This window comes from Anas acuta, chromosome 10 (assembly GCF_963932015.1).
Source record: "Anas acuta chromosome 10, bAnaAcu1.1, whole genome shotgun sequence".
Taxonomy (NCBI): Eukaryota; Metazoa; Chordata; class Aves; order Anseriformes; family Anatidae; genus Anas; species Anas acuta.
In genome coordinates this window covers 5164315-5190332 of record NC_088988.1, presented here as the reverse complement: position 1 = coordinate 5190332, position 26018 = coordinate 5164315, and the positions used below count along the sequence as shown (strand labels likewise).

Genomic DNA, 26018 nt, shown 5'->3' with positions numbered 1-26018 from the left:
GCAAAACAAGTTGTGCTGCACCAGGGCAGTCGCTGCAGATGGTGTCCTAAGTTCATTTACAGCAAGCTGGCCGCTGAGCACTCACTGGAATATAACTCGCATTAATTTCCCCTCACAGTCAACTAATGTTTTAAACTATTCCCAGTAGAAATGATCACCAGTACAGTGCTCTTTGCAGGCAGTTTAACACCAGAGCAGGAACCAGCCCTGCTGCACGTACATTGTGCTGGTGCTGGTGAGCACACTTTAGTTCTGCTGAAAGAAAAGATGCCAGCATTTGATTTCCCAGCAAGACAAAGTCCACCCAGTTTGCGGAATTGACACACCAGTGCAATAGCATACTCTAGAAACATCTTTACCACTTTGCTGCTAGTGTCCTCTTTTACGGCTTCACACTAGCTTATTTTCTGGAGGAGTTGGAAACAAAGGTGAGAAATAGAGCAGCAGATTTTTACCGCTGGTAGCACAGTTACCAGGTGTCTCTGGTAGAACTGAAAGGATTTTACTGGGTAGTGCTATCACTGTCTTGCTCTGTACTCCTCCCATCCTTGAATTCTGCAGACTTGTGCTGGCTCTTGGATCTGAAAACCTCCCTGCTCTGGCCAGGTCCGTATCATAGCTGCTGTTTGCCTTTTCTGCTTTTATTTCCCCATTCTGCATTTTCCTACATTAAGTGCCAAAGAGCTTCTTACATGACGCAACAGAAAGCTCCATCAAATTTCTTTTCTTCTCTCTTAAAGTTACTCTTTCAGAAAGCACAGGGAGAAAACATCTCTATGGCACAACAGACATCACAAGTTGGCTTCGAAGTCCTTACAAATAAGGTTTATTTCACCTGACATGCCCCCTAATCACTACTCAGTTCACTTCAAGAAGCAAATAAAAACAACCACATTTACCATTTCACCCTTACAAATTATCTGCTGGAGAAGGAGGATAAGTATTACTACACTAGTACTTCTCAGCCTCCTGTTCAACTTCGCAATATAAGCCCCCTCAAAGAAAGGCAGAAAACCACAGGAGTGTGGGGTGGTCTCAAATCACACTATTCACACAGAATTAGCAAAGAAAACCAGAACGATGAATGCGATCAGACTTTCATTAGACAAAGCTTCTCTCTAAAATATATTTGTTAAGTGTAGTTTAAAGTATCGACATAAATTGTGCAAGAAACCTGGGCTTTCATTTGTTAAGCAGCCTGATCTTTGGCAATATGATTGTGACTAATGAGCTACGTTATGTGGTTTACATTATTATTTTATTGCTATTTAGTGAAAGATTTGGACTCACAGAAGCTGATGAAAAAAGAAAGCTTCAGTGCTTTTGCACTCAGAACCAGCTTCTCAACCTAATCTTTAGGACAATTCCCTATTTATTTATAAATTACAGGCAACACCAAATCCAATTTAAGATTTTGCCTGAAGCAGATTTTTGTCATCACAAATGGAAGAAGGATCAAAGATTCAGCGTTCCCAGTTTGGGAGCTTCACCATGAAGTCTTCAAGAGCATTCTTAGAACACCAACAAAAAGACTACGTCACTTCCAACCACTCGAGTGTTTAATTCACATAATGCACATGAACTTGTTCTAACAGAGAGCACATCAAAACACACAGCAGTAGTTGTTTCTGTTTTACTTGGAACTCTCACTCACTTTCTACAAGGATACATTTGTGGTCAAGTTTTTACCAATTTAACCAGATCCATCCAGGTATTGAAAAATAAGTAAAATTCTTCTACTGAATCTTTCAAAGTAGAACACAAAATATAGCTTTGTTCCAAAAAAAATAGATGCACGAATAACTCTGTGTATCAACAACAGTTCTTATAACAAACTGTAGAACTCATTGGAGAACAGGCACTCTTTCTTCAAAGGGGTTCAAGACACTTATATTTAGCTCAATAAAACTGATTTTTTTACAAGTTTTTTTTTTTTTCTTTGCTAGGTGAAAGAAGTGTCATTTAAAATTAATGAGACACCCAGAAAAGCAGCTCTATGACTGCAGTGGCTGAGGTTGGAAAGGACCTCTGAAGATAATCTAGCCCAACCCTCCTGCCAAGCAGGATCACCTAGTGCACACTGCATAGAACTTGACTTCCCCTTTAGTACCAGCATATGTGGAAGAACAACATAGCTTGTATTTTTGGCAGCATTCCTCTTCAAAATTACTCAGCATACACTGATTACACTCAGCATAAAATCAAGGCAAGGCTCTGTAAACCCTTGAAAAATGTTCGTTCTGAGTTTCTAAACACTTTTTAATGTTCTCAACAGAAGATGGTCACTTCATGATTTGGGTTCCAATAAAAACACCAGAACTCCAATTATTGCTTGATAGGCCACTCCCAATTTCAAGTCATGTCCCTTTAAAATTTATTTGTAATAATTCATTTAAGCGGTGTTATCACAACATCCCAAAGAGTGAATGAAAAGTCATTCAGTGTTTTGTAGGAAAAAAAATGAAAAAAACTCCTAAACATGAAAGAATAAACGCAACTCAACACGAGGCTGGGAATACAGCAGCTCTGAATGCGTAATACTCTACACACTGACTCATCATTACTTAACAGCTGTAACAAAATTACACCAGAACAAAGAACTGCCACAATATTTTTCTTTTCGAGGTCAAAAATTAAGCTATGGGTGATCATTTATTATTTTCACTTTTTTCCACATTCAGTTTGACTTTGTAGGAATAAGTATGTTTTAAGTACATTTATTTTTCCATCATGTCACAAACAATAGGTTGAACTGAACAGTGGTGATCTGAAAGATATTCTGTCAGCTTTCATGCGAGTGTCACTATCAAGATGCAGCTGTCCAGCTACAGTGCAGCTCACTTCTCAGAGTTTTTATGAGCATTAATTATTCTCCGTCGTGTCTCCTGGTTCTTGATCCTGTTTGCTTCATACTGGAAGAAAGATAAGGTAAGTAATAGATCAGCTATTATCGTTAAACAGATAAGTCAAATTTAAAAGTGTAGACTTATTACTCATGAACAGAAACAGTATCTTTGATATATTAGAAATGCAGTTCATATTAATATCTATATATTAGTTTATTTTTACTTTGAAATTAACATTTGATTAAAAAACTTATTTCTAAGTTAAAGTTTATTAAGCTAAATAGTATTAGAACATTCTAATAAAGAAGACTCAGTTAATCTTATGGAGGAAGTTAATTACATACCCATCTTAAGTATGACTGCTACACTTCCCATATGAACTAGGAAAAAGGTTGCATTGGTGCTGTTCTAAAGCACTGGTCAGGCTTTTGCTTTTAAAAGATATGAACTGATGCAAGTGTCTGCCTTCTGAAAAATGAATTTGTTGTCAGACTATTTTTTTAGTCTATTTTTTCCACTAACTTTTTTTTTAAATGGAATGAGAACAATGGATCTTCAGAAATTTCATTTGTAGCTATTCTATGCTTGTGAACAACCTTTCAGGTTCTTTATAATAATACCATACTAATGTATATTTTAAGAAGGCAGACAAACATAGCCTTCAAGAAGGCTTTTTAATATAATGGCTTCAATGGAAGAAAAAAACATAAGGTCACAAGGAAAGAAATGGTGTTTTTCAAATCCATGCTACAGTTTTTACAGGGTAAAAAAATGGTATTTGGCAGAAGTATAGATGAAATTAATTCCCACAGACCAATTGAGGGGGGAGCAGTAAGAGAGGGGCCCAAGCTGTGCTGGTTAGAAGGAACCTCTGAAGTGTCAGTTTCTATTTGCAGTATTTTCTTGTTTAAAATTGTGTATTTGGTTATTTTTGGATCTCCAAAAATAGTCCATGCCATTTGTTAAAGCCAGATACCCACCCTAACTGCACAATGTGTAATGATGCATCTGAGACCCACCCAAGCTGCACTACATGTTAATGATGTATCTGAGACTTCCACCCAGTTTCACAAAATACAAGAAGTGATTATTGCACAAAGTTTTGTGCAAGAAGCAATCATTCTGAACTGTACTCTGCAATTATTTCAAGATTTTTAATCTGACAAGAAAAACACTGAAATAGTAAAACATGCAAGGAAAACTCATCAGCACGTATATTTATATCTTCACAGGAAAATACTGACTCTAACAGCATCCTCTGTGATCCCAATTGTTACTTCCAGTGTCTAATCTTGCTAAAAGTAGCAAGCAAAGACAGAGTTGCATCTCCTAACTCGCATTGATCTTAACACCATTTTGGGGCTTGTTCATGCAATATTTTTTTTTAGGTAAATTTGTCAGGTCAAAGTATAATTGAGGTTTCAAGAGCTCACTCCAGAATGTGCTTACATATTGAGGCCTCTTTATTGCTCTGTACTACTTAGTAAAACACAATTTCTATTGCATGGACTTTTAATTTTCTTGTATTAAATATTTAGCTTTTATTAAATTGTTTATTTCTTACCTCTTTCTTTAGGCACTTCCGCATCTCACGGTCAATATCATTGCAATGGCCAAAAAATTTCAAAATGTTGTGCTAATAAGTTAGAGAGAAGAAAAAAAAATACAATTCAAAGGTTTCTTCCTCTGAAGCTCTAAACTTCTTAAAAGTCACTTGGGTTTTGCAACATATCCTAGCTGTCTTTTCCACCTCTCTTTTCCTGAAAAATGATGCTCTGTAATTTTTTTTTACTGAGTAGCCAAATGTTTGTTACTTCTAAACATCATTTGAAGCATCCCTATCTTGCTGAAAGTTTAAGGTACTCACCATGTTGTGTTATCAGACTGAAATGTGATACCTACACTGGAGCCATTAAATCTAAATGTAGCGCATACATTTTATTGATCTAGGAATCAGTCTTACAATTAGCACTGGCTTCATTAACATACAGAAACTTTGCGTTCTGAACTCATTTGTGATTTAGAAAGACTTAGGAAGATCTCCAGGCATCCCAGAGGCAAAGAACTTGGTGTTTCATTATCCCTACTATGTGAAGAATGTGTTGTGGGTCCAAAAGATGCAGCCACTAAACTTAAGTGACTGAAACATTAAAAGTAGTATAAAAACAGGATGGTTAATGTTTCCCCAAATATCAAAGTTGAAAAGGATGCATTTATCATCTTTATGACACAGCTCAACTATAGGCCTTGAGCATACTTAAGCATTACCTAGTTTTCATTAGGGAAACTGATGCACATTTCTGCAGCTGATGAGAGGCTAGATGGATTTATAGAAACACGCCGAACACTATTAAGAGTTCAAATAGTGGGCAAAGATAGATGTCAGCCAATAGAACATGACTGAATTTAGGAGTGGGTTAATAAAGTTTATGACAGACACTTAACTATGGCAGTGCTATAATTAGCTTGTTTATACCTCTCTGCTTTATAAAGGGCATCAGATGACACCAAAGCAGTTGCATGTGATAAATGGTCACTTCAAGCTGATCTTGCTTTTAAAACATTTATATTTTATCCAATGCAGATTTAATATTTTATTCTATTCTCACACCAGTATGCCTAATTTCAAGGTGAGCACTCCACATTTCAATTCCACTCTTACTAGTACACACACCGAGTGGAATCTACATTTATTTAGGCAGACTCCTAAACTGTCAACTCATTTTGGCTCAGATTATGGGGGGGGGGGGGGGAATTGTTTTTTCCAAAATAGTTATTACTCCCATTACAGCGATATGAGTGCAAGACAATATGCATTTCTTTCAGCTGCCATCTATAAAAATAAGTCTTTTTAAGGCACACATTTGGCATAAGAGCAGAGTTGTTAAAAAAAATAATCAAAATAATGACATCGAATAGGAATGCCATTAACCTCTTCCCACTAGATCTGAGACTTGATATAATGGGGAGGTCCTAGATTAGGAATAAAATAAATCAAACTGACTTTTGTGAAAATGCAAATACAGTACATACAATTCCAGATAAGGCTTTTCACCCCTCAGGAACATTAATTTAAATTATATATGAAGGATCTTCATATATAATGAATGCCGAAGGCCATTTCAGCATTTTGACAAAACAGCAGGTAGTCACTGATAACTATAATTAAGATCATAGACTCTTCAGATTTCAGTGACTTCAATTTCAAAACACTATTTCAGTACATTTCCTTTCAATTTAAAACAAAAACTTATTGCTTCCTTTTAAATGGATGTGAAAGAAGCCATCTTCACTCTTCCTGTTTTGAGAGCCCTAGCACAAGTATGTTCTCATAGACAAGACTGACAAAAGCAATTCCTCTTCATGTAAAAAGATGAGCTTCAAACCAAAACAAGAGAATATAATCGTGTGCATGACTGTATTATTGCTGTTCTTAATATCTTGCTAAGACAAATTGGCCACAGAATCCTTTGAATCACTTGCTGCCATTGAATTGAAGTACAACTTTCAGTTCCAGCTCTCTATTAAACCCAAGGTAGTCTAATAAGCTACATTATTTAAAATATATATATATATTAACACTCATTTTTTTTTAAAAAAGTCAGCCATTACTTTCAAATAGTAAATGAGTATTTGTAGATTCAGGTCAATGCATAGGAAGCCCAGCTACGTATGTACCAAAAAGCAGGACAAATCTGAGTGTAGTTTCTTTCCTGATTGGCTGTTTTCACAATTATGAAAATTCAAGACATTTTAATTATATATTGCCTATCAGTTTTATTGTCCTCTTAACTGAGGGTGGCAGTCGTTCAAATTGGCAATCCTTTTGATACCATAATAGTTAATGTACAAAGAGTCTTCTAGCTTAATTCTAGCTACTAAGCACCTGTACAACATTAATGTTGCTTAAAAAAAAAAAAATCAACTAAGAAAAAATTAATAAAAATAAAGTGGCTACAATCTCTCAAGCTGCCTAAAACAACATTTTAGGAAGACAAACTATAGAACTCAAGAAAAATAAACCTTACACTTAATACACCTTTTGACTTTAAAGTCTGGAGATGTTCTACCCAAGAACTCTATCTTAGGTTTAAAATATCTACACAGAGCATAAGAACAGAAAGACAATTGTGTAAGAAATGTCACGTATGAGATGTCATTAACAGATTCAAGGTTGCTTACACCTCAAAATATTGCAGTAACAAAAAATAAGCAAAATAAAATTGCTGAATAAACCCAGTACAGTATATTCACTAAAACTGAATTTTGCCATTAGAAGTCTGTTCTCTGTACTGTCATAATGTAGAAATCAAAAAAGAATCAGGTACTACTACAGTTTTTTCTACATTAGTTTAGCTACTTTAAAATCAGATCTTCAAAAATGTTATCCCTCTTTCACCCAAATTTTTTCACTCGTATGTCATGTATTGTCAGCCTTGTTTTTCTTTCTGTAATGACTTAGGGAAAGATAAATTTAGAATTTTGATCAAAACAGTTAACCACATTATCAAACAATCAAACATATCTGAACATGGAGGTGAAAATACTGTAGATTGCATGTGACCTCATAAGCCATTGTACATTGTCTTCGTATCCAACATTTAAATATACTTTTGTACACATGGAAACTAAAATTAGACTAACTTTTCATGTACGATTACATAAATATATCTACACAGAACATCTATTTATAGTAACTCAGAGAACTGGGTATTATAAATAATAATGCAACAATGCTGCAGATAGCTTTCATTGCAGGGGCCGACTTCTACATCTGAAGTTTACTACTGATCAAACTTTTTAAATGGCTGCTAAATGAGAGAGAGGAAGTTTTCATCTTGAACCAGTGACGAAGCTGCAGTTGCCTCAAGACAACTTGGTATTTTACATCCTACTAGGTGCCCACTAAGGAGGGAAGTACCCATTCACATTTAGCTTTCCAAGCATTGAACGTAAGGCATGCTGCACGCCCTGATCCCCGTCGACACATCTGCTTATAAATAGACTAACGCATCTGGCCTGCGGACAGCTGGAATACAGAAATGCTGCAAGCATACAAAAAGACAGCATTTGAAGTTGCCTATTTTGAGAGAGAAACACACATGCACAGAGTACTAAAAGGCACAGAAATTATTTAAATTTTTTAGATAGGTCCACAGTTGTCAAGCACTAGCACAGAAAATTTAAAGTTTTCTTTTATTTCCTTAGGACATCACAACCAAAGTTTTACACACAGTTGTCAGATACCTCTTCAGTGAAAGTATACTAGTTACGTTTCCTGGCTGATCTGCCTAAAGGAGGTTTTTTTCTCTCTATGATCATGACACCCCCACTAATTTATCTGAGGCTCGTTTCCCATCCCACCCACCCTTTTCTCTGCTCAGAACTCCTTACCTCCTTGTGACATTTCTTGAGCAGACTGATAACTAGGTTACATTCTTCAGTGTGCAGATGAGGAGACAGGTCTGGATGCATCTTAGGTAGCAATGATGTTAGTAGTTCAAGGCCAAGAATCTGAGAAGATAATATTAAAATATATACATTAAAAGTATAAAAAAGTATAAATAAGAGTTCAAGTTGACCACTTAAGAAATTATCACATATTATACAAAAAAATAAAAAATGCTGCTTAACATGCAAAGTTCATATTATACAGGTAAGGCAAGTAAAACCAGCACACGCCTTTTGTTTATCTGCAGAGCCCAAATATTAAAGTTTAACTGAGAGTTTATATTCTTTGTGATCAAAAGAGGTGAAAGCAGTATTTCAGATGTGGCCTAAAGAATGCCAAGAAGAAGGGAATAGTAACTACCCTTGATCTGCTAGGTACACATAATAATGCAGCCCAATATGCTGTTAGCTTTTATTGCCGCAAGGGTGCACTGCTAAATCATGTTTAACTTCGTGTCAGCCAGGACCCCCAGGCCCTCTTCTGCAGGGCTCTGTGAGGCAGGAGCAAATTTGAGATGTATTTTTTTTTAAATATTACTTTAAAATTATATATATTACGTTTAAAAATATATATATTCCCAGAAGTAATTTTCAAGATCTTTTGTTGCAAGGGATGATAATGTGATACAACAATGGTTAAAATAATGACAACTTTGTTTCAGAAGATCACTGTACCAGGGAGGGAAGTAAAAATGCCCAGTTGTACTAGGACAAGTAGACATCTTCACAAAATTCTCCTTATATTAACCATACTACCCCTGTGTTAAATAGATCTCTTTTGGCTTGTTTATTTAGTATTTTTTTCATCCTCCCTCCTCCCAAAGAGAGCAGCTTACTAGCTGCAAGCATCAGGCAAATACCACTACACCTTGTACTAAAGCTGTTGTCACTGTCTTAACATTCCAGCTAAACAATCTAAACATGAGTAGTCAAAGGTCAGATTTTACAATTGCAAACTTCCAATGTTCAGCTGCAGTGCTGGCAGCTATGAGCTACTCTTCTATTCCTAGAATACTCAAGTAATAGCTCCTCAAGCCAAATATATCTACACTAATTTACCCAGTATTTCCCATCATGTGTTCTGCTTAACAAGAATTATATTCCCACAAGCAAACAAAATTTTTAAAATCCAAACAAGTTTACAAGGCTCTGGAGACCAACGAGAATACATTCGGCATCATGTCGCAGAGACTTCCAGTCATTTATTTCAAGACCCTCCCCCATGCTATCAGGAAGTCTAACATTACACTACACACACTCCTAGCACAGAAGCTGGAAACCACGCAAGTTGCTTAAGCATTCAATTCAATAAATTAACAAATGAGCCTTTAGAAATATGACAGCAGGCGCATGACTGTAACAGCAAAGTGATTAAGAACCCTGCTGTGTTATTGCCACCAGCTTTTGATTGCACACCACAAAGTCAATATGTTTTAAATTTATCAGTAGAATTTTTGAGAGCACCAAAGTTAGCATTCCCTTGAGAGGGTGACCTGCTCGATGTCTGCACATTACTTTAACACACAGGAACCCAGTTGATTATTAAACCTCTTCATCATTCAGCCTCTGACCGCTCTTCCCGAAACTGTCATCTGAGCTGGCTGTTTCAGAAGAAGAAAGCAATGGTAACACTCTAGAGAAACAGGCAGCGTGCACATCACCGCTTGCCGGAAAGTCAAAGGGAGTATTTCAAGTAAAGAATCATTCTTTCTAAACTAACATTGGTAATCACTGCCATGTGCACAAAGTTTTCTCAGAAAAGCTATCAATGGCACAAACAGGTAACAATTACCACAATTGTATTTCATCAATTAAAAGCCTTATAATGACACCTGACTCAAAGGAATCCCCAATGGCACCTCTTGCAGGTCACAAGACCAAGAAGTCACACCAGTTCACACATAGGTCAATGCTCCTTACATTAATTTTCATATAATATTCAAATATTAAAATATTTCTAGTTGTTACCAGATACAGCATGAAGTTCATGTAGGCTACAAGAGATTAAAATAACAAGACATCTTACAGAGGTCATGCAAGGCTTACCTGGAGCCTTCAAGTACTTTTGAAGTTCACAACTGAACAGCGTTATCAGAGCTAAATATTATATTTATGTTCAGGAGTGTCAGGCGAGCCAGCAATCTACAAATGATCACATAAGGCTAAAATATTTTTGCCAGAGGGGAATGACTAAAAGAGAAAGAGTTTCAAGGGTAACAAAAATATGTGTGATAAAAGAGTATGAGCTGCTGGTTTCTTTAGCTGCTTTTTAATAATCCTGTAATGTACAATGAAGACAGCAGGTTGCCATCTTACTAAAATTTAAGTCCACATGGACAGAATTTTATATAGTTGATAGCTCATAAGGACACTAAGTATGAAAAAGTACTAAAAAAATAAGCAGAAAGATTGGGAAAAAGCCATATAAATCACTCTGAGGAAACTATTAACCGAAATGCTGGATAAAGAATGTCAGCATAAACATGAAATTGCTGTAGAAAAAAATATTAGCAGTAAAGTAGAGGAAAAATATTAGGAAAATACAGCAATTATATTAAGAAGAAAATGGACTGTAGAATGCTAAGCAAACATTAACATCTGAAGCAAATATTTGGAGAGAATTATTTAGATGAACTTTCTACACAAACACATGGACGTATTTCATCGTATCGTGAAAAAGTATTCTGCCCTTCAATGTGTTTTATATGAGATTCTGAATTCTGCAGTTTGTCCTTCCTTGTTAAAAATTACAGTATAAGTTTAGCTAAATGATTTGGTTCAAGTGCCATAAAGAACTAAGAACTATTAGCCCCTGAAGGTGGAAGACATGGATAAAGACAATTGTTTTTGTCAACTTCCTTAACCAGTTTCTAAATCTACACTATCGTTAAGGGAAAAAAAAAAAAAAAGGAATTAAAAGCGCAGTTCATCTTAAAGTGAGGAAAATAAAGGATGTTCTAGCTTTATGGTTTCCAATATAAAACAGATTTTTAAAGAATCAAAAGCCTTAACATCTCTGACACCGATACTTAATTTCCAGCGATGACATTTTTTTCTTAGAAAAATAATACCTGGAAGATAATCCACACGTAAGCCATCTTGAGCACTACATATATAAAATCGCTAAAGACTTCCTAACAGGAACCAACATATAAATTGAGAATCGACACTCTTAATCTTAAAACCTATCTACACACTTCTTCAATACGTCAAATATTTATTTTTAATGCATAGAAAGAATATGCAAGTATTATAGAATTACAGATACCTAGCTAGTAGTCAGGAACCAAAAGGCTGTCCAAGAAGAGGCCAGGAACACTGCATGCACTTCACTCACACGCCTGTTAAGACAAGATCGAGGATGAAGTGCTTGTTGCTCTCCAGTCGCTGGCTTCTCCTCCTGACCTCCTTATGGGAAATATCTAGACCTGGGGAGAAGGAAGGGGCTTTGTACATTCCCTCTTCTTCCCCAAATGAAGCGTAAGACCAGCACATCAGGAATCCAGGGAAAAAAGGAATACAGCTCCTTTCTCCTTTTTCCAGAATCTCCTATAAAAGAAGAACCAATCAGGTTCTTCTACCCCAAAGCAGAAAGAAAAGTAGATGAGGTTGCCTTTTTAGGCTCACTGATTAGCTTAATGCTTAATATTTCCATGTTTGGGAGAAATCTATTGAAGTTTCAATTTAGGTAAATGTTTTTCTCAGATTTTTTCCATATTTCATTAGAATGTGTTAAAAGGCTATTTTTTAAACCAAATTTTGCAATTTTTTCCATTTAAAAAGTTGCACATGTAAGTCATTTATTTATTTTTTCCAAGTTTCCAAAGACAATAGTAAAGAAAAAAAAGAAGCAGGAATTCACATAGTGATCAGAAAAAAACGACTATTTAGAGTAAAACACAAATCCTTGTTTGTCAACACTGAAGATGAAAAATTGCAGCTAACTGCATCCTCATTGTTACTCACTAAGATCCTTAACCCGAAGCACTGAGCTTTCTACAGCACCACAGAACGCTTACATTTGCTGCACACACTCAAATAACACCCACAGGGCAGCAGTGCAACTAAGAATATGCTAACAAAGGAGGGAAAGGCAGGCAGACCTACAAGCTCCTAGAAAACCACTGTATCCCATGGGTAACATTCATTCTGCACTTTATTTCACTGTCCAAGTTGAGTAAGGCCACACATTTTGGTCTGAAGTTCTCAGTTACACAGTATCGTCCAGTTTGACTTTGGACAAAAATACTTACAACTCACCAGCTGTTTGTTTACTAAAATCATTGCCATTTTTCTGTAAGCTTATGTGAAGTTTCAGCATAAAAAAGGATTCAGCCGCAGACCTAGCCAGTCTAGGTTACCTGGAGATACTAGCCAAATCATTTGACCACAATTTCTGCATTCCTAGTATTATCAGTCTTTGACATTAACTTACGAATGTTTCTGATGATAGCTCAGAGTACTCTAAAAATTCAATGAAGAGAGAAATCACAACTGATTAACAAGAGTTCAAAAACCTGGGAAACTGAACTAAGGACCCTGTTTTCAGCTTTCATTAACAGGGTTAACATCTTCCAGATCAGGATATTCTAGTGTCATTCTATGCTGCTGTTCCTCCATTGCCATTAAGCAGGCTGAGAATGACCCTTAGCTTGCCCACTCTTCCAATAAATTTAATGGTGAATAAACACCTTCACTTTAATAAATAACATTTGGCTGAATCTTATTAAAAAGTAGTCACAATCTCTTAAACTTCAGTCTGTGTTTTCCAATATCACATATTAGAATAGAAGGGGATTAATAATTTAGATACGCGTTTTTGAAGACTTGTAAGCAGCAAGGAAACACAAGAAGCAGTGTGGGGGAATGATGTCACTTTAAAATTTTCTTTATAGATTCTATTTACTTTCTCTGAGCCTAAAGGATAAGAAAATAGCCTGGCAAATAAGATTCAAATTTGTTTTAATTTTTTCATGACTGCCTTCTGCCCACAGTTCAACATCCTTCCCATTAGAATGACTGCTCACCTGTTACTCTCAGCAGTAAATACCCGTTAAAGCGAGATGGTAGCCAATTTCACACTTAACAAAGCAAGTAAAGAAGGCATTAGTCCTAATGAATGAAGCAAGCTGAACGCTAATTTGAGTATTAAGTAATTTCCACAGTTTCATTTCTGACTAAAATAATAGACCAACTAAAGCACAATCGGGCATTTTCTCCTCTTATTGATTACTTAAGGACATATTCATACAACAAGCATCAGTGTAAAGGGACAACTAACAGTATATTTTTATTACAATTTGCAGTAAGTTACACTGTACAATACAGCACAAGATATTATTGATGTAATCTCCTTCTATTCCTGCTGCCTTCCTGCTATGACGGATCACATTTTACTCTTAGATACTCAAAAGCTACTGATTGCGCTCAGCTTCGCTGCCCTGTACTCATAAACCCCACGTTCTCCCTATCCAAATCCAAGTGTCCTTAGAAAAAAGCGACCAAGTGGAGAGTTACAGATCACGTTCCTTGGCAGACTAATGGCAGCACTATCTTGGTACTACAGCTCCAACCATGCAAATGCACATTTTCTTGCAAGAGGCGCATTCATCCATAGTTTTCAGGCATTTCAGTAAACTGGATTGCAAGATTGTGCTATTAACAGACCTATGATATTAGATCTCAGAAGGAAAATAAGACTATTCAGTCAAGAATGACAAGACACAGTGAGTATAAAGTTAAAGTATGCCAAAGATAAGGTGCTGTAGACAAATTCCTGGTTTGTGCAAGCTGCTCTTGTGCTTGTTGCATCCACCAGGCCAGGCTTCACTTTATTGCTATTTCATTTCTTGATCAAACAGGTAAGAAGACCAGAATTTAATAACTAGGAGAATTTCCTTGTCTACTGTACACGTATTTTCCTACTTTTGAGAGAAACAGACACAGAGGACCACGCTCCCATCAGAGCGCAACGCCTCACCCCTCGAGCACCAGGAGCTGCTCAAGGAAGCCGCACAGCACTTGGCAGGAGGCTGCCAGCGTTACACACCTCCGCTGCAAGGAGAACGGCGCTGCTGCCCCCAGTTATCAGAACTTACACAGAGGAGGCCACACCACACACTGCTCTCTGCCCCTAGCTCTCAGCACTCCCAATAGTCTTTAAAGCCCTGTGGGGACACGGGAAGAAGAGCTCGGGGAGCTGTAACGGGCAGTCCCCCGCTCCCTGACAGAACAAGGGGGCTGCGGGGAGCCCCCCTCGAGCCGGGACTGAGGGCGTGAGGCGAGCAGGGGCACCCAGAGGGCGGCCCCAGTACAGGCCGGGATAAGGACAGGGCTCCTCAGGCCAGGCTGCACAAAGACGGCTCCCCTCAAGCCCTCCCTCTATAGCCCATCTTTCCCTATAGAGGAGCTTCCCCTCGCAGCTTGTCCCCTCGGAACCTCCCCCCCGCACTTACTCCGCTCCCCAGGGCCGAGCCCCCCAGCACCGCCCCACGGCACCGCCCCCGCCTCAGTCCCGGCCGGAAGCCGCCTCAGCGCGCCCGGCGGGAAGGGGCCGCGCGCGGAGCGGGGCTCGCTGCCATTGGCCCGCCCGAGCACGGCGCGGCGTCTGATTGGGCGCTTCGAAAGGCGGGCGGCGGTTGGCGGGGCGCGAGGCGGGCGCGCTGCTGCTGCTGCTGCTGCTGCTGCTGCTGCTGCTGAGGCGGGCGGCACCGCGCGCCCCCCTTGCGCCCGCCGCCTGAGGTGTTTTTGAGGTGTTTCTGAGGTGTTTCTCGTCATGGATGAGGTCGTCGCCGAGTACATCCGCAGGACCGTGCTGAAAATCCCCCGCGATGACATCCTGGGCGTGCTGCGGCAGTGGGGCTTCCTGTCCGACACCCAGCTGGGCGCTATAAACCTCCGGCAGACCAAGGAGAGCATTTCTCAGGAGGTGGTGCGGCTCTGTGAGGTGAGCCTGCCCCTCGGGGCTGCCCGCCAGCGGCCGGCAGGGCACCTATTGGATCGCCAGTGGCTAAAATGGATTTTATTTGGCCATAATCTAGCATTAAGTGATAGGTTGTAGGCTGGGAGATGTCAAGCAAGGCCAGTAACAGCCTTGGTTATGCACGGTTGGTTGGAGTGCAGGGTTAGCTCTTACTGAACATGGAAGTACCGTGTTTGGAGCCCTGAGGTGTATAAAGCAGTTAAAGCTCAGGGTGTCAGCTCATTACAAAATGAGGATGTTTCTAAACTATAAAATGAAGGCATTAATTGAGATGTCTGCTCTTTATGTAGTGCTGGTGAAAAGCTCTTTCATGCAGGTAATGACAGCATTAGTTTGTCTGCTGGAGCCTCCTGGATAACATATGTAGTGCTGTAGGAATGATCAAGCATGCTATAATAACATCCTTATTTTGCTGTGTAAGCATATGCTCAGGGTTGGCTCGTGTAAATGTAAAATTTTGAGGATTTCCGCAGTTTTGTATATTCAGTGGTTCTGTCTAGAACTCTCCAGGGCTATATATACCTGGGCTGACACCTGAGTGCTCTAAATTTCCATGCTGCTCCTTGTGAATTAAACATAGATTTGTGGGATTTCTTCTGGTTTTTGCTTGTTTGTTGTTTGTTTTTGTTTTGATTTCCCTCCCATTTTAATATCACTTGCTTAGTTTTTGGAGGAGACTTTTCATAAGTTCAAGTTTTTGAAAAATTTCCTTGTCTAGAACTACTTCCATTCTGCGCACTGCAAGCAGAAAAGTTTTCTGATCTGCTACTTGTGTTGTACTCTGCCTCTGGTGTATCAGGACCAATATAGTATCATAACCCAGAAGTGACAAATACAGTTAGTATTGATACATCTTATATTCTGTAGCTTTTGTAGTTCTCTTTGAATTTCATACTCAGAGATTATTTGCCACAAAAGGATCAAATTAATTACTAAGTTATTCTTAGGATCAGAATTTTAAAATTGTATGTTTTTGAAATACTTGTCTATAACATGAAGTGTCATGGTGTCTTATATCTTTTTATGTAAACATAATACGTTTATGGAATGTTTATGTAAACATTAAATAAAGAACCAAACATGTTAAAGTTCCCAACAGTGAAATACTAGTCAACATTGCATACTGTCATTAATACCCCTTAGTTTTACTTTCTAATTGCTTTTACATCAGACTATGTTCTTGCTATCGCTGCAGAAGAAACTTAACCCTGCTGAAATAGCTTTCATTACTGATATCTCTAAACCATATTGTATGTATTGGGACCATCTTTGGTATCTTAGAGGAGAGCGAGGATGCTGTGGACCTGAGTGCAATGTGATTTAAACTACCTGTCCTGAGATTTTTCCCATCAAATAGTACAATAGAGCATTCTGGAAATGCAGGTCAGTCACCATGCTCTCATTTTTCATTCCAGGAAAGTTCTGCAGACCTAAAGCAAGCAGCCATTCTGGACATAATTTGTAAGTAAAAATAACTTCCTTTTTTCTTTTTTTCCTGAGTAACTTGCTAAGTCCTTTAATTACATAGCAAGTGCCTTAATAAGGCATGGATGCATTTGTTGGAAAAAGATTACATTTTAGATTAATCCTATTGAATCTGGCCTTTTTTTTTTAATTTCCAAAGTTCTAAATCACCAATAGCATGTTTGTTTCTCCTAAATTCTAAAGAGATGTCAACCCAGAACACAGCTGTAAATGTAGAGACTTTCCCAGCTTGCGCTGAACCCTAAACTTGTTTGGTTTTAGGTCAAGCGCTTCTTTAAAACATTAAATGTCCTTTATTAGTTGCTTAACTAAATTACAAGTCATCTACCTATCTCTATTAATTAAAAAAGTATTTGGCTATTAGGTTTGCTATTGATAGTAGTTAAGAATGCTGAATAAATTTTATTGCCTTATCGGAAGTAATGACCTGGTCATAAAAGTATAAAATGATATAAAATGATTTATTCTTTTAATTACTTTTGGATGATATGTTATTGAGCAGTTCCTATTTTTCCTAGACAACAACATCTATCCAAACAAAAGAATGTGGAGTGTTTACCAGATGAAAAAAACAGGTAAAGTACCTTTCCGTGCTGTTATTGTCCTTAGCAGCTTACTGCAGTGCTGCCTCATAGCATATATTTTAAATACAAAGTCTATTAAGGATTTATCTTTAATGTTTTTCAAATACTTTTAATTTTAATCTTTCTAGCAATTACTGGAAATTATTAAAAAGTAATTACGAATCAAATAGTAACTTAAAAATATATAATTATATATCAGTAATGAGGCTCATTTAATATACAGCTCTTCTTAGAAGGCTATGCAGCATCAGCATTTCTCTCCTTAATATTGTTTCAGCAAAACTGTGAAAATCTCTTATAAATAGAATTCTGTTTATTTTTTTATAAACGGAATTTATTTTCTTGTTTAACAGGGGAAGAAACGGACTTGTTTGACTTTTCAAATTTCAAAAAGAAGTTTAAGGGACGACTTCAGTCAGCTTTGAAAAATGTAAGAAAAAAATGCTTTCTAAATTTGTTGCACAGCTTGGGTGTCAGTGGATTGTTTCCATAAGATTAGCAAGATACTTGTTTTTCTTACAATCTGCATCAAAATGAAATGGAATTATTCATGGTACGAATGATAAGAAGTGTATGAGAAATAGGAAAAATTTATTGCATATTTGTTCTATTAACTTTACAGTTATGCTGGAGCTAAATAAAATATGAGCTTGTCTTGAAATATGGCATTAAAAATAGTTTCTGGTTTTAAAGTGACTTTTTTTGATGGTTGTGAGAACTTAGCTGTAACTTTTTATATTACAATGACTGAAAGATCTGTCAATAGCAAGAGGCAGTTTCTAGTCTACAAAAATGAGCATGGTAAGAAAAGTCTTGAAAGGAGGTGCTATCATCTTATTGTTTTTACTGAGCAATTTGTAGAAGTCTTTCCTTTAGCTTAATTGCTTTGTTAAAGCCAGGGAGCAGAAAAATGCCTCTGAATAATTAGTTATCACTTCTTGACACAAAGTATTCCCACTGACAAACAGTAGAGGGCAACAAATACAAATCAGACTAACAAGTAATCATATTTCATTCATAAAGCTCAAGTAGATTTGCAGTACCTTCATTTAAAGAAAGGGGGGGGAAAAAGGCTTATAAAAACTTTGAGAGGTGAAATTGGTCCACATACATGTATTCAAACAGTTTCCAACCTACTTGTACAACGAGCTTGACTGTGTGCCTCTGTCAAAGCAATTTTTTTGTCAAGGAAGTTTTCCCACTCTTGTCTCCCAGACTGAGTCAACGCAGAAAGCAGATGATCATAACAGTAACTGAGGTGCAGTTCTGCAAGAACAGGAAAGGGAATATTCTGCAAAATTCTGACTGTGCATTCTTGAACAGCGTTAAATAATATGTTCAGGTCTAAAATAGCTAAGTTGATCAAAAGCTTAGTTTTTCAAATGTCTGATTTTTGAAATAGTGCTACTCGTTCTCCAATTAAATAGACACGTTTTTGTTGTGTTGCTCGTTTCCCAAAAGAGAGAATTGGGATTTTTGTAATAAGTAATTTCAGTTCCCACTGATATACATGTTCTTCTGAAGGAGGAAAATAAAAAACATACTACAGTTTGAAAAATGACTTTTTTCCGTGAGATTATCATTTTCCTGTGGAAATTTGCTTTAAATACAATCCTTACCGCGCTAGTGGTATTTGTTTCTTATTCAAGCAGTGGTATAGTATATTGTGGTGGGTCTTGTGATTGCAGGTTTAATACCTTAATTTTTCTGCACACCTGAATGTCCATTTTGTATTTCAAGTAAAACTTTTTTTTTTATACAGGTCACCATCAGTTTTCGAGAATATGAGGACAATGCAATCTGGATTAGAATTGCCTGGGGAACACCATATACAAAACCAAACCAGTACAAAACCAGCTACGTTGTATACCATTCACAGACTCCCTACGTCTTCATTTCTGTCTCTGTGCTTAAGAGCAACTTACCTCTGCTATGTCAGGTATAGAACAAAACTGTGTATACCCTGACTCCACCACAGTCTTGTGGATCTATAATTCTGTTAGCTTCTAAGAGGAAGGGTAAAGATTGGTCACTTAATGAAATATTTTAATTTGCATGAGGTTTTTTCCCCCTTAGGTCTTGATTAAAAAAAAAAAAAAAAAGTGGGGGGACACAATCTCATCTTTGTGACCTTTAGAATGTGCATCATAAATAAACTCAATTTATTGTGATTTGCTGACCTTAAATTATTCTACTTTAACCAAATGTTAGGCAATATTGAGTTAAATTATCTTACAGAAGTTGAAGTTAAATCTATGTAGTTAACAGTTCTTAAAGTTAACAATGTCAAGAATTAAATGCACAAGCTCATCAGGCAATGTTATCTTTTCCCATAAAATTATCATGTTCAGTGTTTGTACTTTTCTTTACCTGTTCATCAGATGTTCATACTAGTGATTTCATTATTTTATTAATCTGCTTTATTTATGTATTTTTAGCTGATAAGGCTATCTGATTATTTGGTTAATCTACTGAATGCTTTGTAGATTACCCTATACTTTGTAAACATCTATGCAGCATCTTTAAGACATGAGTCCTGCCAGTTAAAGAGCAGTTGCTCCCCTTGAAACAAAAACATCTCAATGTCTAGAAATTCTCTCTTTTTCTATACTATAAACACAGTGATGATTAAAGCTGATGTTAAAACAATTTCAATTTTTATTTAAAGGCACTGGTTGTTGCTTCCAATTACCATGACATCCGTGAAATGGAGCTTCGAAGTCATTGTTTAAACTCCCTTAAAGATATTGTGTTTAAGAGATATAGCCAGGTGAGCCGCTTCACAAGTACATCCTAAGATGAGTCTTGCTTTTTGTTTCAGGCCTAGTTCTCACCCCCTAGCAGGGGAAAAATTCACCTCTTCCAAGAGATCATCAAGTTACAATAATATTGAACTACTGAGGTGGACAGCTTTTCATTAAGGTAACATTACAGTGGTGATGTAATTACTTGGTAGCCCACTTATTTTTTATTATTCCTGATGGTTAAACTTAGTCTGTGTACCTGACCAATTCGATCCTAGGACTTTTTAGCATTGTTTCATTAAGCTTCTTAGAGTAATGATTTGGAAGCTGTTAGACACTTACTCTGCTCACCCATGTAACACTTGTAATTAGGGAAATGTTCACAAATATCATAGGATGGGGATCGTTTCCTCAAAATAAAGCTGGGCTTTGTACTCTTGTAGTTGTCAAAAATTGAAATACTCACTTTCAGAACAAGAAGTGAAAAGAAATCTGGAAAGTTCTTTTAAGCTAAAGCCTCTAAAAGCAGTGAACTAAATTCTTTTTTTTTCCTTTTCATTTTTCCCCAGAACTTCCAGACCCACTATCCAAAACAACAAAAGAACGTACCCACGGAAAATGGTATGTGTGTTTGAAGTGAAATATAAGTTTGAATGTCATTACTTGTAAGGTTTGCACTTTAAAATATCTGGCTTACTAAATGAGGTTCATAATAGGGAATGTGCTTGTGTTACATTGACATATTATCCATCCCTGGATAATATGGGTATCACTAGGAGAGGTAAATATTTTCCCCGTGACTGTCACTGGACACATGTTTATGAAAGCAAGAATATACAATGACCTGCATCTCCTTTCCTATTAGCTTGTTTTCTTTCTTGGTAATGAATGAGAATACATGTGATGCAAACAACTACCTTATGAAACGATGATGAATTCTTTAAAATTGTTACTTCCAATTTTTTGTTTGAGCATTCACGCGATCTGAAAAATAATATTTATATCAGCTGAAATGGTTGTCTTTTTATTGCTTTGTTTCTGATTATATTTTTTTTTCTTCTTTGCTTCCCTGCTTTTTCCCCTGCAGTGGATGTAAGGATAATTCAAGAAGACAAAAGTGAGAAAGAAAGAATACAGAGAGTGAATCAGGAAGTTTTTGGTGATGGTCCCCAACCCAAACTTGAATTTGCACAATATAAGGTAGTGAAGTCAATAAATTTTGTTTTGTTTTTCTGTAATTTTAACATAGTTATAGCTATGTTAAATTGCAAATAATAAATGCAGTATTTATTCAAACTTCAAGGAAGACATTTTAAAATAAATCAGTTAAAACTAGCATTGGAAACAGATTTGCATTGAGACTTGGTCAAAACACTAGATCATGTTTCAGTCTTTCAACCTTGTTAATTATGCATTTTGACTTGGTTTTGTAGCAAAGCTAGACTTAAACCTGCCGTGTTTTGAGGCATGAGGAATTACGGTTACTTGAAGTACATTTAAAGCTCACATGACATATAACACCGTCATTTAACTTCATGGATAATGCTGATTTTATCTGATAAACAGATACGCTGGAAACTCAGAGATTCCTAATGATTTATTGTGTTATTGAACTGGCTGTCACTTCCACCAGAGAACTGTTTACCACAGGGTGGCACCCTCTGATTTTATTAACAAAATATTTCTCCAACTAGAATCATGTTGCCATTGAGAAATATAGATGTTTTTTAAGATGATTCTTTTCCTACCTCATTGTTCAGACTGATTTGATAATTTCAGAGATAACAGTAGTTTCATAAACACTTAGGGTGCTGAAACTTGCAGAACACGTCATTGTGACCTTGTTGGCTACTAATCACTTTTGTACTTGACTCAAAAAGTTTGAAAAATTAAATATACCTATTGAAAGTGAGTTGAAATATTACTTACAGCTGTACCTACTCACACTGATGTACAAGCTATTGGGCATACAGCTCTACAGTTTTTGACTCTGAGTGTATCATGTCATACAGACAATGCAATTTCTGTTCCAAAATAAATGATTCTATGATTCCCCAAATATTACACTGTTTGGATAATAGACACATAAAATGCATGCATTTCTTATACGGCCTGGAAATTTTGTGTTAACAGCTTGAGACAATGTTTAAAAGTGATCCTAACATGGATGTTTTGGAGAGAAGAGAGCCATTCAGATGTCTGGTCAAGTTTTCTAGCCCAGATCTATTAGAATCACTGAAATCCTTGGCGCCAGCAGGTAAGCGTTCCAACTCAGTAAAATGCAGGAAAAATATTTTAATAATTTGAAGTTTGAATATTTTAATCATTTTCCTTGCTTCTTGTACCTTGCATAAGAGAGTCTGCATGGTTTAGAAATGCATAGAAATTTGGTACAAAATAAACATAAAAATTTGGTACAAAATAAACATAAAAAACATAAAAATGTTACCATTATAAAAACCTCACATCTAAACACATACCTGTTTATTCTTAAGTTTGCATGTAGATACTCAAGCTGTGTTTTCAATTATGTGACAATTATGAAAGGTGAATATTGGCTGAGGTAAGCTATAATTATCTGTTTCTGTCTGCAGGTATGGCTGATGCCCCTCTTTCGCCACTACTCACATGCATACCACAAAAAGCTAGGAATTATTTTAAAATTAGAGAGAGGAAAGATGTCCTTCCAGGAAGCTTTGTAAGCCCTTAATTTAAAGAGATTTTTTTTCATATTGAAATACACATTTTGTTTGTTACAGATATTAGTCTAAATAATAATAAACTTTTAAAATTTTAAAATCTTAATTTATTCTTTGATATTCCCTTAAAAGCTGTTTGTTTTTGGCTTTAGGCTAGCCGTTAAAAAACAAGAAGGCGGTGTTTGTGAAGTTCAAATCATGATTATTTTAAATTTAAATGTGATGAATGCTCTTACCTGTACTTGCTGTTAGAAGCTAAAGCCTAATAGAGATACAGTAAGACGTGTGTAGTTGTTCAGTTTACTGTTGCAGGTATAGATGGCTATGGTAGTGTAGGTGGCCTTCTTATTTCTGCTGCAGTACAGCGATGAAACTGAACATATGTGCCATTTTAAATATGTGAACAATCCCATTGGAATAAGTGGAACTACCAGTCTGCTTCGGGCCAGGCATGTTTTTGTCTTAGTAAATTAAAATTATGTTTAAAGACCATTTGCTTTTATTCACCAAGGGCAATAGCTAATAATAAATATTTAATTTAAAAAGTCTAGCTATTGGTATTAATCTTATGAAATATTATCTTAGAGGAATACAGTGGAATTGGCAGTAATTTTCTTTTGAGATATTCCGTGTTTAAGAGTGTGTTTTTCGTTCAAGACTTAATCCTTCTGCAATCTTTGCACACTCTTTTTGAGCATGGGGCCGTACGGATTGCAGAATGGAGATGGCCACATTCAGTGATGCAACCAACGGCTTTAGAGCGGAGTTCTTGAGCTCTGATAAACAGTAATTTGTTATATATAGATCTTTGTATGTAACCTGCTGTATTATTTCTAATATAAGATATAGCTTTGGTCTGAAGATTCAGTAACAGTGTATGAATGTTTGTTTCTTAATTCTGTTACCTGGAAGCTGATTGTGCGGTTACTTTGTATACATGAATTTCCAATGCACTTCAGATATGTTGATACAAAGAGACAGTCTCTCGAAAAACCTTCAAGGCAGAGTGTGACTGTTTTCAGAGGTTGCATGGAAATGTTGTGTTGTTTTTTTTTTCCATTTTAAACTGTAAATAAATGTGTAAACTAAGTCCTCTCCTAAAAGCTTGTTTGATGTGGCTTACTGAAACATGATTTAGCATAGACCACATTTCTGATTTTGCCATCTTTCTATAGTGTGTCAGAAGTTAGGACTAGCTGCTAGTGACCGATTTTTTAGCACTTCCACCTGTGATTTCAATGTCAGCTTGACCAAACCCTTAGCATAGCATTAGCTGTCTGAAACAAGTCCAGGTTTTGCGTGACACAGAAGCCCACACCCATTATGTGTTGGCTCTGAGTGTCTCACCCTTACTTCCTCAAGCTCCACTCCAGGAGTCAGACCCACGGGGCTTATGCTGTGCATTTCAGGCTTGCCTCTTGCCGTGCGCTCTCCCAAATAAATTAAAACCTGAGATAACGATTTACTGGAAGGTTTCACAGCTCCCTGAAGCACAAAGCACCTCGCCTGCAGCCTGTTTCTGGAAAAGCCACCCTGCCCTGCCTCCTGGGGACAATATAAAAATCGCTCTCTCATTTTCAGGCTCCTTTCCTGTACCCAGGGCTGCCACACAACCACAGCGGACTGCAGGCAAGCAGCTCGTTAATTACTAATTACAGGAACTGCACGACGAGGCTGGCAGGGCAGAAAGGCAGCGGGGCCGGCCGAGCCCAGGCGCAGGCTCGTCCCTGTTCGGCCCCAGCCGCGTGACGTAACGGCAGCGGGCGTGACGTCACACCGAGGGGGCGGTGACGTCGCGGCGGGGCGGTGCCGCGCGGCGGAAGCTCCGGCCGAGCACCTGACACCAAGATGGCGGCGGCGGCGCGGCGGGGCGCGGGGCCGGGGCAGGCGGCGCTGCCGCCGGGTGCTGGCGGAGGAGGGGTGGGGGGGGAGGCGGCTCCCGCCCGGGAGCTGGTGCGGCCGTCGGTGACGGAGCTGTGCCAGGTGCGCACCAACATCCTGTGCACCGTGCCCGGCTGCGCCAAGGTGCTGCCCAACAGCCCCGCGCTCAGCATGCACCTCAGCAAGGCGCACCGCATGCAGGTACCGCCCCGACACGGGGAGAGGGGGTGAGGGAGGGGGGGAGCGGGGCCGCCGGCGCCTCACGGCCCGGCCTGGCCCGGCGCTGAGGGGAGAAGGGGAAGGGGAGGGGAGGGAGGCTCTGGGTGCTGCCGCCGCCCCCTCCTTTAAATCCTCTCCTTGTGGAGAAAGCGTGCGAGAGGGGGGTGTGAGAGCGCTGTGGGGGGGATACCGCTCAGAAACCGCTGTGGGGTCGCCCCCCGAACATGAGGGGCTTGGGCGCTCGGGGCTTGGATCACCTTTATCAATACCTTTATCACCTTTATCACCTCCCTGCGGTGAGGCGGGGTCCCGCCTGTCAGCTGCCACACACCGCGGCCCCCACCCTTACCAGTCAGCCTCACAGCCCAAACGCCCAGTGTTATGGTTGGGGTGACTGTATTCGTATTTATTTTTATTGCCTCAATAAGAGCGTTATTTATTTCTTAATGCCTCGGTAACAGCAGCAGCACAATCCCAACGCTGACTGTTATAACTGCCCTGGAAGTGGTGGTGTCCCCAGCCCTGGGGGTGTTCAAGGAAAGGCTGGACGTGGTGCCTGGGGACGTGGTTTTGTGGGTGATGTTGGCAGCAGGGGGATGGCTGGTCCAGATGATCATGGAGGTTGGAGGGCTTTTCCAACCATAATGATTCTAAGACTTGTTTTTTTAATGCCTGAATAACAGCAGCACCATAATCCAAACACTGGGTGTTAAAGTTGGGCTGATCTTTATTTAGTTATTTATTTTTCATGTCTGAATAACAGCACCAAAACCCCGTGGATGCCATTTGGGAGGAACGCCCTCGTTGCTGTTGTACTGCTGAGAGCATGTACAGTGTGTCTGGGGGGAGGAGGGCAGGGGCCCCAGCTGAGCCAGTGTGTTTCTGAGTGTGGGCATTTCATAACGATGCCCTTATTTTTCTCCGAATGACAATGTGGGATGTGTGAGGGGGAATGCTGTTCCCGGACAACTTCAAGAGGAGCGTTCCCAGCTGCTTTCTGAAAATGCAGCCACGGCCTGTAAACAACAAACATTTGTTTAGTAAAATGGCAAATTAGCGTCAACAATGTGTTTGAGCTCATGATGAACAAAAGGGGATAGTCTCAAGGACTCTTGCAATCTCCTCTC

General features: G+C 38.4%; 3 protein-coding genes across 18 annotated transcripts in view; 2 read left to right on the top strand and 1 right to left on the bottom strand.

Moving 5' to 3' along the window:
* Positions 1-1541: 1541 nt before the first annotated feature.
* On the bottom strand, positions 1542-14888 carry CMC2 (C-X9-C motif containing 2). Of its 3 annotated transcripts, none has more exons than XM_068693212.1 (4): positions 14753-14888; positions 8241-8360; positions 4411-4482; positions 1542-2912 (listed from the first exon to the last, which is right to left on the bottom strand). In XM_068693212.1, the coding sequence occupies exons 2-4, from the start codon at positions 8319-8321 to the stop codon at positions 2838-2840; spliced, it is 228 nt and encodes a 75-aa protein (XP_068549313.1). In that variant the 5' UTR covers positions 8322-8360; positions 14753-14888; the 3' UTR covers positions 1542-2837. The 3 variants fall into 3 exon arrangements, with proteins under 3 accessions (XP_068549313.1, XP_068549315.1, XP_068549314.1); XM_068693214.1 differs by lacking the exon at positions 14753-14888 and adding an exon at positions 14396-14701; XM_068693213.1 differs by lacking the exon at positions 14753-14888 and adding an exon at positions 10344-10439.
* Positions 14889-14931: 43 nt separating this feature from the next.
* On the top strand, positions 14932-23894 carry CENPN (centromere protein N). The gene is made up of 10 exons (XM_068693207.1): positions 14932-15243; positions 16695-16740; positions 17283-17339; positions 17702-17778; positions 19111-19287; positions 20017-20118; positions 20662-20713; positions 21180-21292; positions 22226-22349; positions 22687-23894. Exons 1-10 carry the CDS (start codon positions 15073-15075, stop codon positions 22800-22802), a joined length of 1035 nt encoding a protein of 344 aa, XP_068549308.1. The 5' UTR covers positions 14932-15072; the 3' UTR covers positions 22803-23894.
* A 716-nt stretch (positions 23895-24610) lies between these two features.
* Positions 24611-26018, top strand: part of ATMIN (ATM interactor) — a 14910-nt gene continuing 13502 nt past the window's right edge. For all 14 annotated transcript variants that reach the window (XR_011099831.1, XR_011099830.1, XR_011099827.1 and 11 more), the window contains exon 1: positions 24611-24873. Coding sequence is in view for 1 of the 14 variants with exons in the window: in XM_068693203.1 (XP_068549304.1) it covers positions 24640-24873 (234 nt within the window). In the remaining 13 variants the exon portion in view is untranslated. The remainder of the gene's footprint in view (positions 24874-26018) is intronic.

What these genes read in the sequence shown, in the direction of transcription:
- CMC2 (XM_068693212.1), bottom strand. Translation starts at nt 8,321, where the DNA reads ATGCATCCAGACCTGTCTCCTCATCTGCACACTGAAGAATGTAACCTA. An exon ending in TCAAGAAATGTCACAAGGAG is followed by an intron (nt 4,483 to 8,240) that starts GTAAGGAGTTCT and finishes CTAACTTATTAG; the next exon opens with CACAACATTTTGAAATTTTT. An exon ending in GGAAGTGCCTAAAGAAAGAG is followed by an intron (nt 2,913 to 4,410) that starts GTAAGAAATAAA and finishes TCTTTCTTCCAG; the next exon opens with TATGAAGCAAACAGGATCAA.
- CENPN (XM_068693207.1), top strand. Translation starts at nt 15,073, where the DNA reads ATGGATGAGGTCGTCGCCGAGTACATCCGCAGGACCGTGCTGAAAATC. An exon ending in ACTTACCTCTGCTATGTCAG is followed by an intron (nt 19,288 to 20,016) that starts GTATAGAACAAA and finishes TTTTATTTAAAG; the next exon opens with GCACTGGTTGTTGCTTCCAA. An exon ending in TGTTTAAGAGATATAGCCAG is followed by an intron (nt 20,119 to 20,661) that starts GTGAGCCGCTTC and finishes ATTTTTCCCCAG; the next exon opens with AACTTCCAGACCCACTATCC.